At 53.5% G+C, this 13,643-nt stretch overlaps 1 protein-coding gene across 4 annotated transcripts in view; it reads left to right on the top strand.

The window, feature by feature from the left end:
- The first annotated feature begins 610 nt into the window (after positions 1-610).
- Positions 611-13,643, top strand: part of LOC311617211 (uncharacterized protein) — a 62,870-nt gene continuing 49,837 nt past the window's right edge. For 2 of the 4 annotated variants that reach the window (XM_084873541.1, XM_084873542.1), the window contains exons 1-10: positions 611-3,926; positions 4,916-5,061; positions 5,217-5,333; positions 6,014-6,153; positions 8,789-8,975; positions 10,237-10,361; positions 12,329-12,424; positions 12,703-12,798; positions 13,077-13,172; positions 13,451-13,546. In XM_084873541.1, coding sequence (XP_084729667.1) covers positions 3,848-3,926; positions 4,916-5,061; positions 5,217-5,333; positions 6,014-6,153; positions 8,789-8,975; positions 10,237-10,361; positions 12,329-12,424; positions 12,703-12,798; positions 13,077-13,172; positions 13,451-13,546 — 1,178 coding nt within the window. In that variant the 5' untranslated portion in view covers positions 611-3,847. The remainder of the gene's footprint in view (positions 3,927-4,915; positions 5,062-5,216; positions 5,334-6,013; positions 6,154-8,788; positions 8,976-10,236; positions 10,362-12,328; positions 12,425-12,702; positions 12,799-13,076; positions 13,173-13,450; positions 13,547-13,643) is intronic. The other 2 variants (XM_084873540.1, XM_084873545.1) reach the window with 2 other exon arrangements.

The raw sequence follows: 13,643 nt of genomic DNA, 5'->3' as shown, positions 1-13,643 counted from the left end.
GGAGAACAGTGTGGAGTTTCCTCAAAAAACTGAAAATGGAACTCACATTTGACCCAGTAATCCCACTTCTAGGAATATATCCCAAGAAACTAGAAACACCAATCAGAAAGGATATTTGCACCCCTATGTTCATAGCAGCACAATCTACTGAATATGCCAGAATATGGAAACAGAATATGGAAACAGCCTAGATGCCCGTCAGCAGATGATTGGATCCAAAAACTATGGTACATCTACACAATGGAGTACTATGCTGCCACAAAAAAGAAGGAATTCTCATCATTTGCAGCAACCTGGATGGAATTGCAGAACATCATGCTGAGTGAAATAAGCCAATCAATGAAAGAGAAACACCACATGACCTCACTCATTTGTGGATAATAAAGAACATTATAAACTGATGAACCAAAAGATAGATATAGAGACAGTATATCAACAAGCAGACTGTCAAATTACAGCGGGGAGGGGAAGAAGATCTGAGGGAGATAATAGATCAACCGAAGGACTTTTATACATGCATATAAGTACAACCAATGGACACAAAACTTTGGGGAGGAAGGGGATGTGTGGGAAGGAGAGAGGGGGGGCAAAAAAAAAAATCAATAAAATATATTAAAAAAAAATAAAATAAAACAAAACAAAAAGTGCCAAATCCATTGCTGAGGTTTTTCAAAAACAGGAAGTGATGGATGTTGGGATTTTTACAATTGTTAAAAAAAAAGAAAAAAAAAGAAAAAAAAAAATACTTGTTCTTATGGCCCAGCCCATAGGGACTTCTTTCCCCAGCTATGGGCAAAGATAAAAATATATTTTATTGATTTTTTTATAGAGAGGAAGAGAGAGGGAGAGTTAGAAATATCGATTAGAGTGAATAATCGATCAGCTGCCTCTTGGGGATGTGCCTGCAACCAAGGTACATGCCCTTCACCTGAATCGAACCTGGAACCTTTCAGTCCGCAGGCCGATGCTCTATCACCTGAGCCAAACCAGATTCGGCTAAAGGTATATTTTTAAATAAATAAAGTATTTTCCAAATATACAGCATTACTTTGGTCATTTTTCTTATAAAATACATATTGGTTAGTGGTCTGTCAATTTGTTTTTTAGGCAGCTGACTGGTGGACTTCAGGGTTCTATGTCTGAACTCTTCCCAGTGGATGGGGAGAATTCCTGAGCTGAGCTCTCTAGGTAAGACTTGACAAAATAAAGTGAATGATGTTCCCTTAAAGGAATGGGTCAAATCTTTGTAATTTGGCTGATAGGAAAAAATTTTTCAAAATGTGGGTAGACATATTAGAATGAAGTGGTTAGTTTCCATTTATAATGATATAGGGTGTATAAATTAACCTTTATGTTTATTTATGTTTTATATGCCCAGCTAAGTCTGAAGTTTTGTACGGAGAGGGGTCTGAGCCGCTGGCAGAGCCGTTTAGAATGCGGGGCCTAGAGCCGTTTGGCATGGTGGGCATGGAGACAGTGGAATGTTAGGTGCAGAGTGGGTGGTTGTGGAGTGGGTAGGCGTGGAGTAGGAGGGTTAGGAGTCGGTAGGTGAGGAGTTGGTGGGAGCGGAGAGGGTTTGTGTGGAGTTGGAGGGTGCGGAGTAGTTTGGTGAACTGTCAGTTTGTGGAGAGCAGGTGTGAAAAGTCGGTGTGAGAAGAGCCGGTGGACATACAGTCGGTGAGTGCAGAGCCTCTTCCTGGGTAAGAAGGGACTCTCCCTGCCTCCCACTCGGGGCTCTTGTGAAGATTGAATGAGCAAGGACCGAGGGCACCGAGCCCTGGGCTGGGGATGGGCAGAGACACGGGGCCCAGGCGACTCCAGAGTCTGTGAGCTAACCCTTCCCGCTGCCAGGCATTGATCAGAACCGCGCCCACTGGCAGTAGGTCCACGGCTTCCCTTCCACCAAGAAATTTGGGTGCTGGATCATGGGGGTAAAATGAACACGAGATGGAAAAGCAGGAGCTACTGCCCACTCCCAGTTGTTAGAACTGTGCATGGGGCCAGGCTTGGAAAGCTGTCCACCGAGAGCAACGGACGCATCCCGTGTATGCATGTTCCCAAACTGAGAAGGCAGACTGGGGAGACTCAGCCCCCGAGGACACCCGGTGGTTCTGGGAAGGATCTGGGAGGGAGGAGAGATGAGGGAAAGAGCTGATTGGCTCCCCCGTGTGTGGTGGGCCCTGGGACAGGAATAGGCCCCATGGACTCCTCCCGTGAGGGGGCCTGTGAGGGGCCAGCCTTGGCGTCCCACACCAGATGTGCCTGACCCCTGGAGGCCCACAGTCCTGTCTGTTGTGTCTCAGCCCTCATTTCCGGGACACTGTCCAGAGCTGTTGGTTTTCCGAGAGGACATGTGTGACCTGTTCAGAAGGGAACTGTGTATTTGACAACAACTCGCCCGAATAGCCATTTATTTCCAGTGCCCAGATGAGTGGAATGACTGTGGAATTGAGAGGCCTATGCTCAGCCCTCAAACCGGGATAGCTCTTAGCCCCACCCCTTCCTGGTTAAGGAAATGGGCTCAGTGAAGTCCCATACCTATCAGCAGGTCACTCATCCAAGCAGGCGAGGCTGTACACGTCAGACACTCTCGCATCAGGGTACCAGAGATGGGGCAGTGTTAGGTTTATGTGGTGTGCTTCCCTGATTTTCTGCTCCTGCGGACACAGGGGCCTGCTGCCAACCAAGAGTCATCGGCTAAGCGTAGCGGCTTAAATGGGCACCACAGATGCCCTCAAAGCAGACAGGGCCTGCTGAAGGGGTGATGCCCAGGTTGTGGCTCCATGACGAGGGGTGTCCTGTGGGAGACAGCCAGTCAATGATTCTCTCTCATCATTGATGTGTCTATCTCTCCGTTTCCTTTGCTCTCTGTGATCAATAAAAATATATTTAAAAGAAATGAAGGTGCATGAAATCCATGCTTTGGGGTGGGGGGCCCTCAGCCTGGCCTTATGCACCTCTCCAATCTGGGACTGCACCTTTCCAACCTGGGGCTCCCTGATCTGTAGGGATCAGGCCTAGTATGGCAGTCAGCCATCCCTCTCTCAATCTAGGACTGCTGGCTCCTAATTGCTCCCCTGCCTGCCTGCTTGCCTGACCACCCCTTAACTGCTCCTCTGAAAGCCTGATCCCTCCCTTACTCCTCTCCCCTGCTGCTGGTTTGATCACTCCTACCTTCTCTCCCCTTCCAGCCTGATACCTCTAACACCTGTGCTTTAGTTCCCACCACCTTGGCTCTATCTAGATGTCCAGAAGACTACTGGTCTATTTAGCACATTGCCCTTTTATTAGTATAGATATTAAAAAACAACAACAACAACAACAACAATAAAAAAAACACACGCACAGATAACGCCTGGCTGCTGTGTTGCTTTTCTGAAAGGATGGATGTAGGTGGCTGATGTGGCAAAAAGGGTCTCTGCTGGCATCTAGGATGTGTGTTAAGCTGTGATTTGGGGTCCCCATGGCCTTTCCAAGACATTTTAAACCAGCTACGGGCCTCAGAGCTGCCCGCCCTCCTATCCTTGCTTTACAGCCCTGTGCTGTGCGTCACTTTGTTCAGACATCACTGACCTTGGGTGTCTTCATCACCTATCACTGGGGCAGCATGTCTTAGTGGCTGTAGGTGTCCCAGCTGGGCCCTGTGTTGGAGTCACTTCTGTGTAGCTGTGCTTTAGGAAGTGAGCAGGGGCATGGAGGCCCTGCATCCGGGGGGAAGGAGGGCAGCTGCATGGGGCAGGGCCTGCCCAGAAGGTGCCCTGGTGCGCATCCTCACCCACCCCTCTTCTTGCATTAGGAGCCTGGACAGAGCCCCCAGCAGTTCCTTGAGGAGCTGCTGGGGGACAACATGGCCCTGGAGGTGGAGCAAGGCCTAAAGATCAACGAGTCCGACCACCGGCGCGCGGAGCTGGGCCAGGAGTCAGAAGGTAGGCAGCAGCCCCTGGCCCTGGGGAGCCGGCCTGGCCGCAGCTTCTCCCTCAGCCAGGGAGCTGAGCCCTTGGCTCTGAACCTCCTGGGTCAGCCCATCCTCAGCCCAAGTCCATGGGGTTTGATTCAAGGGCTGTTTGGAACTGTCAACTGCCTTCTCCCCAAGGAGAACATGAAGGGTCTGGCAGCCTTGAAGTCAGGACATAAACTATAAAGTCAGTGCTGCCAGTTTTCTCAGCTCCCATGCGGACAGTCCCAGGAGCCTTCAGAGGACAGCACGCTGACCCCCAGCGGCTGTCTTACAGCTGTCCCTGGGGGACTGAGCACTCTGGATGGCAGGCACCTTCCCCAGCGGTCACTAACCTGCACTATCACAGGAGCCTGGGCTGATTTCCTTCATTCCTTTCCTCATCTGGTAGATGGGTGCAGTCTGCTCTGTCTCCCTGGGCAGGGATTTGCTGCTCAGGGACCCCTCCTCCCCAAGGGCCTTACCCAGGGTTGGTAAGTTCTGGGCACACGCGGCCCAGAGGCTCTACCCCCCACAGACATACTGGTCAATTTTCATGCCCCCCACATTCCCAGCTGAGCTACCCAACACCCCACTCTGAGGGTTGGCAGAGACCAAGCATGTGTTTGCCTCCTCTGTGAGTGTCTGAAATCCTGACTTGACGGTCAGGTTGGAACTTGGCAAAAAGTGGTTCCAGCATTTCCAGCATCTTGAACTTTTGTATTGGCCTGTCCACGGTCACCTGCTTTCTTCTTAAACTCTGGGTGGCTCCCCAATGGACCCAAGAGGAGCCAGCAGATGGGCCACAACCTACAGCGTCAGCACCCTGTGAACAACAGAGGGCATCCAGCTGGCTGTCTCCAGTCTTCAGACCTAGGCTTCAGGGGGATGGCCCTCTCTGAGGGATGACCGTCTCGAGGCAGAGTCAAGAGGGGAGTAGAGGCCCTGGGATTGGGGCTCTCACTCCACTTTGCTCTTCAGCCTCCAGCGTGACCCTGGCACTGGGGCAAAATTCCCAGGCCCCTCAGGACACAGTCCTGGAGCTGCAGGGCGATACACAGGCCTTGCAGGAGAGCAACAGCAAGTATGAGGAGCTGATGAAGGAGAACTGGCAGCTCCAGGGGCAGGTAACGGAGTGTGTGTGTGTGTGTGTGTGTGTGTGTCCGGAACATATGGGCTAGCCGGAGGCCGGGTGTGTCAGGGGGTGACAGGTGTGCGGTTTGCTTTAAAGCCAAGTTCACTTTGTGACCTGACTGGCATGGGCTGGGTCTTTGGCTTATAGGTGGCAGAGTTGGGGATCCAACTACAGAATGAGAAGGCCACCAACCATCGCTTGAGCAGCCTCAAAGAAAAGCTCTTCAAACTCGTAGAAATGCAGATGCTGCCCAGGTCCCTGCAGGTAGGCACTCAGAGCGCAGGCCCCTGGCGCCCCTGCCTGCCAGAGGGAGGGTCCAGGATCACAACCATGTCCTGGTCATTGATCAGTGATTCCTAGTGACCAGTTCCCTCGCTCAGCTGCATCTCAGACCAGCAATTCTCAGCCACGGCAGGGCCCCGGGGCAGGTATTGCCTCCCCGGGACACTAGCCATCTTGTTGTTGATGGACAGGACTGGGGGCCCGAGAAGGAGGTGCTGCTGGCTGTGCAGGGTGGATGGTTGTTCTGTCTATATCAGGGAAAATTAGATGTTAGTGTTGTCCAGGTATTCTGCATCCTTACTGAGGTTCCATGTGCTTTAAAAAATAGGGTTTTAAATGTGGTCAAAGAGGGCAACCAAGGAGCTGATCTATTTGCCCTAAAGTTCCCATGTGTGGAGAGGACACGGGACTCATGTAGCCACATGTGATGGTCCCTTCATGCCCTGGGCTGTCCCACCACAGTTCCTTAAGCGCTGGGAGAACCGCACTCAGCATGGCTGGGTGTTGCCTGCCCCAAGGGTCCCTGCTCCTTTGGGGTCTGCACTTGCCCTGCTCTTGGCCCCTCACTGGGTGTGTGGGTGCAGGGATGCAGGGATGGGGAGTGAGTAGCTCCCCGGGGCCTGCACCCAGTGAGGCATCCTCACCTTTTCCCCCTGAACCAGCAGGGGGCCGAGGAGAAGCAGCTTGAGGAGCTGGGAGAGCAGAAGCAGCTGACTGAAGTCCAGGAGGCCCTGCTGCGGGAGCAGGAGACCAATGCCCTGGTCACCCAGGAAAATGAGAGGCTGCAGCAGGAGGTGGCCAGGTAACTGCCTCTGCCCTGCAGCGGCATCTGCCGGGTTTCATTCCACCAGCTCTCTGAGCGCCCCCTGAGCTCAGCTCCAGTGAGGCCCCTGGTTAGGGTGCACTCTTACCCCTGCACCCCCCTCCCCTTTCCACCCCGTTAGGGTCACAGCTGATGGTCTCGGGGGAAGGGCCTCCAGCTGGTGGCTGGGATGGAAGGACTAGTGACAGCAGGGATGGAGCGTGGTCCAGGGTTGGAGGGCCGCCCGTCCCACATGGCGATGGTGATGACTGTGTCGGGCAAGGGCAACTTCATCCTCTCACACCTGCGATCCCGGGAAGGACGTGTGCTCGCTCCGGGTCATTCTCGCGTTCCCTGAGGGTGAATTCACCTCCTGGCTGACATGCATTGTCGCCCCCATATCGGTCCCCGTGGCCTCTGAGGGGCCTGTCCAGTGGGGGAGACACGGGGGTTGCCTGATGTGCACATTTGCAGCTGCGGTTGAACAGGCCTCTGACTCCTGCCTGTTTCAGCTCTCACACTGCAAATGAGCGTCCCTTCCGCGCTCCGTTGAGGACCGTGGGTTCTATTTTCGTGCTTTTCCGTGGCGATGTCGCTGTGTGAAATGGCCCTGAATGGAGTGCTGCTCGGGTGTCTAGTGTCCCCAAGAGCAAGCTGCGCTGGGCCTTGGGGAAAATATCCGAGTGGCACCTGAGTGTCCTTCAGGCCTGAGGTATGATGCTGTTGGCTGTGAGCATAGTAACCAAAGCGTCTTTAGGTCTTGATTGGTTGACAAAAACGTGGCCAGAGACTCCAGGAACAGTTGGGACAGTTGCAGTTACACTGACTCAGTGCTCACAGTGGCTTCATAGGACATTATCCTGTGAATCGTGAGAATTGACTGCTCTATTATCCTTTTTTCCCCATAAAGATGAGGAAAGGGGCTCTGAGAGAGTAACTAAGATGTTTGGGTCAATCCTGGGGGTAGTGGCCAGTCAGAATTCAAATCCAGGTCTTATCTCATCCCAGAGGCATGACCACAGGGAGCCTTCCTTTGGGCAGCCTTGTTTGAGTAGATGTTGGGGCTACAAACTTGGGTGCCTGCGGGGGCAGGCAGGTCCTGCAGGTGGGGGAGGAGTGTCAGCCGGAGGCCAGGCCTCCTGGAGAATGCACACCCTCTGAAGGCTGTCAGCTAGAGGCAGGCCCGCGCTGCCGGGTCATCCTTTTGGTTCTGCTTTTTAACAAAAAATTAATCCTCATCTCAGGATAATTTTTGCACTGCCCTTCAGAGAGAGTGAAAGGAAGGGAGAGAGCGGGCGAGAGAGAAACAGCGATGCAAGAGACACTTCTCCTGGATGCCTACAGCACACACCCCTCTATGCCACAGAGCAGTCCCACCGCCAGGTGCATGGCCCTGACTGGGAATCCAACCCGAGGCGGTTCCGTACACAGGCGGACGCTGTCTCTGCGGAGCCACACCTGCCGGGGCCTTTGCTTTATGCTTTCTCCCACCCTCCGAGAAGGGCGATAGCTGAGAGTTGACATGAAACTTGACATTTTAAAATATTGAATAACTGCCAAAACCGGTTTGGCTCAGTGGATAGAGCGTACCCTGCGGACTGAAAGGTCCTGGGTTTGATTCCGGTCAAGGGCATGTACCTGGGTTGCGGGCACATCCCCAGTAGGAGGTCTGCAAGAGGCAGCTGATCGATGATTCCCTCTCATCGATGTTTCTAACCCTCTATCCCTCTCCTTTCCTCTCTGTAAAAACTCAATAAATATATTTTATTTTATTTTTAAAAAAATATATTTTATTGATTTTGTACAGAGAGGAAGGGAGAGAGATAGAGAGTTAGAAACATCGATGAGAGAGATTCATCAATCAGCTGCCTCTTGCACACCCCCTACTGGGGATGTGCCTGCAACCAAGGTACATGCCCTTGACCGGAATCGAACCCGGGTCCCTTCAGTCCCCAAGCCGATGCTCTATCCATTGAGCCAAACCGGTTTCAGCTTAAAAATAAAATAAAAAATACATTGAATAACTACTTAATCCAAATTAAATAACAAAGCTGTGTGGGCTAAACAGGGGCCCTCTGGGTTCACATTGAGTCTGTGAGCCTTTGGGCATTGAGATTTCAGGTATAACCTTTTGCCCCAGAAAGCCAGTCGGGTAATTATGACGATGATGATGATAATGCTGATGTCAGTGGCTTTACATAATGCTCCAGAATCTCACAGTTTATTTGTGTCAGGAGTTGAAATCAGAAAGGGACTTGGCCTGGGGAGAAGAGCTGGGCAAAGACAGTTTCAGAGCAAAGATGTACTGATTCCATGTTTTCCAAAAGTGTTTCAGTGCAAGAACCGTTTTTCTAAGGAGGCGGCTCTGTAAAGCCTTCCATGGGAAGGGCTGTCACAGGCTGCTCTGTTGAAGTTTTCGAGCCTGCCTGTCCTGTGTCCCCAGCCCACAGGGGACAAGTAGGTGGCCACATAGAACCCCAGCGGACACAGTTGGAGAAGCACTGACTGTGCTCAGCACTCATTTACAGGGGACACCCTGAGGCCCAGAGAGGCGGTGGGTGTGATGGAGGCACACATCTGGGACCAAGGCTGGGAGTGCTCCTCAGCCCTGGGCCCTGTGGCTCTCCACCCACAGACTGACCTCCTGGACCGAGCAGCTGCAGGCAGAGCAGGAGGACCTGCGCACCAAGAACAAGGAACTGCAGGCCTCCATAGAGAACGAGCAGCAGAGTATCCAGAGCTTTCATAACTTGTACCACAAGATGATGTTGGAGCAACGATCCAAAGAAATAAATTTACCAAAGCTCAGTGCCCAGTGCCAGGTGAGACCTGGGGCCGGTGGGCCTCAGGACACCGGGCCTGAGGCCTGCGCTGACAGCCGGGGGCTCAGCCAGGTCCGCATGGGTCCTCATTGGCGTCTGTGCCCAAACACTGTGTGTGAATGTCACCCAGAGGCCGGGAGGCAGCAAGAGGCGTTTAACAGGCACAAGCACCTTGGCTGGTGGGGATGTGTCAGAAAAGACCTTTCAGCGGACCTTTGCTGTTTTCTTTTTTTAAACACATTTTTATTGATTTGAGAGAGAACAAGGGAGAGGAAGAAAGAGATAGAAACATCAATGATGACAGAGAAGCATCGTTCAGCTGCCTTCTACACCACCCCAGCGGGGGATACCGCCCACCCCCTTGGCATATGCCCTTGACCAGAAAGGAACCCAGGGCCCTTTAGTCCGAGGTCCGATGCTCTATCCACTGCACTAAACTGGTTAGGGCCTGACCTTTGCTTTTGCAGGGTCGGGGCGGTGCATGGAAATAGCCAAGTGCCGTTTTCTCTGTCCTCTGGGCTGAGCTCTGTGCTCTGTGCTCCTGTGTCATCGCATTGAATTCTCGAGATGCCTTTGTGAGCTGGGGGGCCCGTCCTCAGACCTCGGAGGCAGTGGGTCTGGACTCCGTTTGATTGAAGCCAAAGCTTGGGCTTTCGTGCCCTTCCCACTGGGTGTTATTCGGGATCAGAAGTTGAACCACCTCAGCCCGAAATTCCTATCCAGCTCGTCATTTATTTTATTGATGTCAGAGAGAGGAAGGGAGAGGGTGAGAGGGATGGAAACATCAGTGAGGGGAGAGAATCTGTGATGGCTTCCTCCTGCACGCCCCCTCCTGGGGATCGACCGCTCCTCCTGGGCGTGTTGCTTGAATAGGCATCTCACCAGTGAACTCCTGGTGCCTGGGAGGCTGCTCCACCCACTGACCCACACCTGCCGGGCAGCTCATTAATGAGATCGTTTACATTTCTTTTGAAATTGGCTGTGAAGTTCCCAGAACGTGCTGTACATTTTGCACTTAGGGCGCCTCTCAGCTCAGACTGACTGTGTTTCAGTGCTCAGCGGCCACACGTGGGCAGTGGCCGCCCGTTTGGCCGGTGCACTTGTCCTCCCCATGTCATTGGCTGTGTTGGTCCTGCCGACGGGTGTGGCTCCTACCAAAAAGGCCCTCTTGTGCACGTGGCCTTTCTTCTCTGGGAGCAGTTTCCCAGCAGTGGAGCCACAGGGGCCGTGGTGGGGGACACATTGTTGATCTCTGTTTCAGTCGCTCACCCTCTTGACTAAGGAGTTGGAGGAGGAAAGAAGGCAAGTCCGGAGTCAGACTAACACACTGAAACAGCTGAGCAAGACTCTCCTGGAAGAGCATGCGGGCACCTGGCATCAGAATAAGTAAGGGGGTGGGGTGACCGATGCCTGTCTCCACTGCTCCCGGCTTCCCGCGCCACATACAGCCTCCACATTCAGGGCAGAGAGCCCCCTGGTGCACTGGCGTCCCCAGGGCAGGGCAAGGGGACAGACCATCTTCCCAGCGCCCCCGCCTCTCCTTTCCCAGGAATGGGTCTAGATTTCTGCAAGGAGGGGTGGTTGCATTTTGCTGGCTTCCAAGACATGGCCCACTGCCAGCCCCTTCTTCCTCTGCTTTTGAGTTAAGCTCCGTTTAAAAAATATGAGAGGTGAAAAGAGTCACCTAGGGGAGAGATCCAGGATCACGGGATGAGCTCTTTTTGTGTCTGACTTCCCCCGAAAGAACTGGAGAGAGGGTTGTGGGTGCGCCGTGATTGTCCTCCCTCTGCTGACATGACACGGACCTGACTGTGGCGTAGGCCCTGCGAGGGGCACAGAACCTGTGACCCGGTGGCCACGCACCAGCAGGGGTGATGGGATGTGAGCAGAATGTGTGCACAGCAGACAGATGGTGAGGAGCTCCATGGGGGTGTAGAAGGAAGCGTGGTGGTGAGCATCGGGGTTCTGCTGCTGACCCAGATGGAGCCAGGGCCAGCCAGTGGGGCGGGACGTGGGGGGGAGGGGCGTGAAGATGGAGCAGGGGAGTTCTGGGTGCAGGGAAGGCGCACCCAGTGGCAGGAGGGAAAGCCGGAGCCGGGGGCAATGAGATGTGGAAGGCGTCCATGCCTCGCTAAGGAGTGGGATTCACTAGGAGTGAGTGTTTATGGTCTAGAGGCCAAGGGAGCTGCCTGAAATGAGGCAGGAGGGAGAGGCTTGGTGCTGGGAACCTTGTGGTTGGAAGTCAAGTAACCGGAGAGGCATCTGGTGGGCCCAGGGTGGCCTTCACCCCTCGGTCCTAGTGCTGCTGGACTGTCCTTCCTTGTGGTGGGGTATGGCTGGCCCTGAGGGACAGGTACAAGGTCACAGTGACTACAGGGTCCTGTCCCAGCACCCTGGGGTCAGGGTGCTGCTTCACCGTTCTCCCGGATTCTTCAGCTCAGCTCCAGCCGGCTCGCCACCCACTCAGGATGGCTTACCTGGAAAGCCACATTGTAGTTTGGGGCAGAAATGACTGTGGCCTGAGTTGGCTCTCTGTAACGCAGTGGGTACAAATGACCAGCGGAGGTTGGGCAGGTGCCAACTGGAAGCGTCGGGCTTTGGTACCCAGGGGATGATGTGGTTTGCATTAGACAGTGTCTGCAGGAGGCCAGGGAGTTGGCTGGCTTCCTGAGCTTCTCTGAGGGGAGTCCTCCCAGCCCAGGGAGGGTTGCGGGGCCTGCACTCCGTGAAATTGTGCGCCTCGTGGTGGGGGTCGGTCAAAGCAGACAGGAAAGCGCTCTAGCATAAGGCCGAGGAGCACGACTGTGGGAGGAGAAGAACACAGACTGGAAGAGCAGATGCTGAGCCAAGGGCGCTGGGAACCCAGCGTGTTCGGTGGGCCTAGGCCCAGCGGTTTGTGAGTCATCACTTTTCACTCTGCATACTTTATGGTGAGCTCTCAGAAAAGCCCTGGATTAGGAGGGACCTGAGCAGCCTTTTGGCCGAAGGAGCCTGAGCTGCTGCCTCAAACCGGGGGACTCATTTTCCAGGAAGGAAACCGGGGTGTGAGCTGTCAAAGCCCACGGATTTGTGATCCTGAGTTTCACATGGTTCGGGCCTTGCTCTCATGAGATGAGGTACTGCCTGATCCTTGGGGCTTTAGCAGGTCTCCTCAAGTGTTAGGTTCCCAGGCCCACGCCACGTGCTTCCATCTCCATATCCCCACGTGGCGAGCATGACGGTCATGAGCTCCATGGTGTCTGAGTCCCAGGGAAATGCCGGCCCTTGTGAGACAGGTCCCAGCCCGGGCCGATAAGTCAGTTTACACATTTTATGAAAAAACAGATCGTTTTCTCTTTCTCCACTCTTTACAGAGGCTCATTGATGACCGAGCCTACAGGAAATGCGGAGGAGGAGGATGAAGACTCAATGACACAAACAAAAGACGCTCAGAGTCCTGCTTCGGGGATGTGAGTTGTTCTCAGTGGCGGTAACTTAAACTCAAAGTACAGAGCTGCTCTGTCACGAGTGGAGAAAGCCACCTGGAGCAGGGGCCAGTTCGGTGGGCCCACGCCACTTGCTTCATCCCTGTATTTTCACGTGGCGAGCATGACGGTCATGAGCTCCGTGATGTCTGAGTCCCAGGGAAATGCCGGCCCTTGTGAGACAGGTCCCAGCCCGGGCCGATAAGTCATTTTACACATTTTATGAAAAAACAGATCGTTTTCTCTTTCTCCACTCTTTACAGAGACTCATTGATGACCGAGCCTACAGGAAATGCGGAGGAGGAGGATGAAGACTCAATGACACAAACAAAAGACGCTCAGAGTCCTGCTTCGGGGATGTGAGTTGTTCTCAGCGGCGGTAACTTAAACTCAAAGTACAGAGCTTCTCTGTCACTAGTGGGGAAAGTCACCTGGAGCAGCGGCCAGTTCGGTGGGCCCACGCCACTTGCTTCATCCCTGTATTTTCACGTGGCGAGCATGACGGTCATGAGCTCCGTGATGTCTGAGTCCCAGGGAAATGCCGGCCCTTGTGAGACAGGTCCCAGCCCAGGCCGATAAGTCAGTTTACACATTTTATGAAAAAGCAGATCGTTTTCTCTTTCTCCACTCTTTACAGAGGCTCATTGATGACCGAGCCTACAGGAAATGCGGAGGAGGAGGATGAAGACTCAATGACACAAACAAAAGACGCTCAGAGTCCTGCTTCGGGGATGTGAGTTGTTCTCAGCGGCGGTAACTTAAACTCAAAGTACAGAGCTGCTCTGTCACGAGTGGAGAAAGCCACCTGGAGCAGGGGCCAGTTCGGTGGGCCCACGCCACTTGCTTCATCCCTGTATTTTCACGTGGCGAGCATGACGGTCATGAGCTCCGTGATGTCTGAGTCCCAGGGAAATGCCGGCCCTTGTGGGCCAGGTCCCAGCCCAGGCCGATAAGTCAGTTTACACATTTTATGTAAAACCAGATCATTTTCTCTTTCTCCACTCTTCACAGAGGCTCATTGATGACCCAGCCTACAGGAAATGCGGAGGAGGAGGATGAAGTCTCAATGACACAAACAAAAGACGCTCAGAGTCCTGCTTCGGGGATGTGAGTTGTTCTCAGCGGTGGTAACTTAAACTCAAAATACAGAGCTGCTCTGTCACGAGTGGGGAAAGCCACCTTGAGCAGGGGCCAGTTCGGTGGG

The sequence above is a fragment of the Pipistrellus hanaki genome (assembly GCF_964339955.1).
Source record: "Pipistrellus hanaki genome assembly, chromosome: 2".
Lineage (NCBI taxonomy): Eukaryota > Metazoa > Chordata > Mammalia > Chiroptera > Vespertilionidae > Pipistrellus > Pipistrellus hanaki.
Note: the sequence above shows the minus strand (reverse complement) of the source record. Positions and strands in the feature narration are given on the sequence as shown.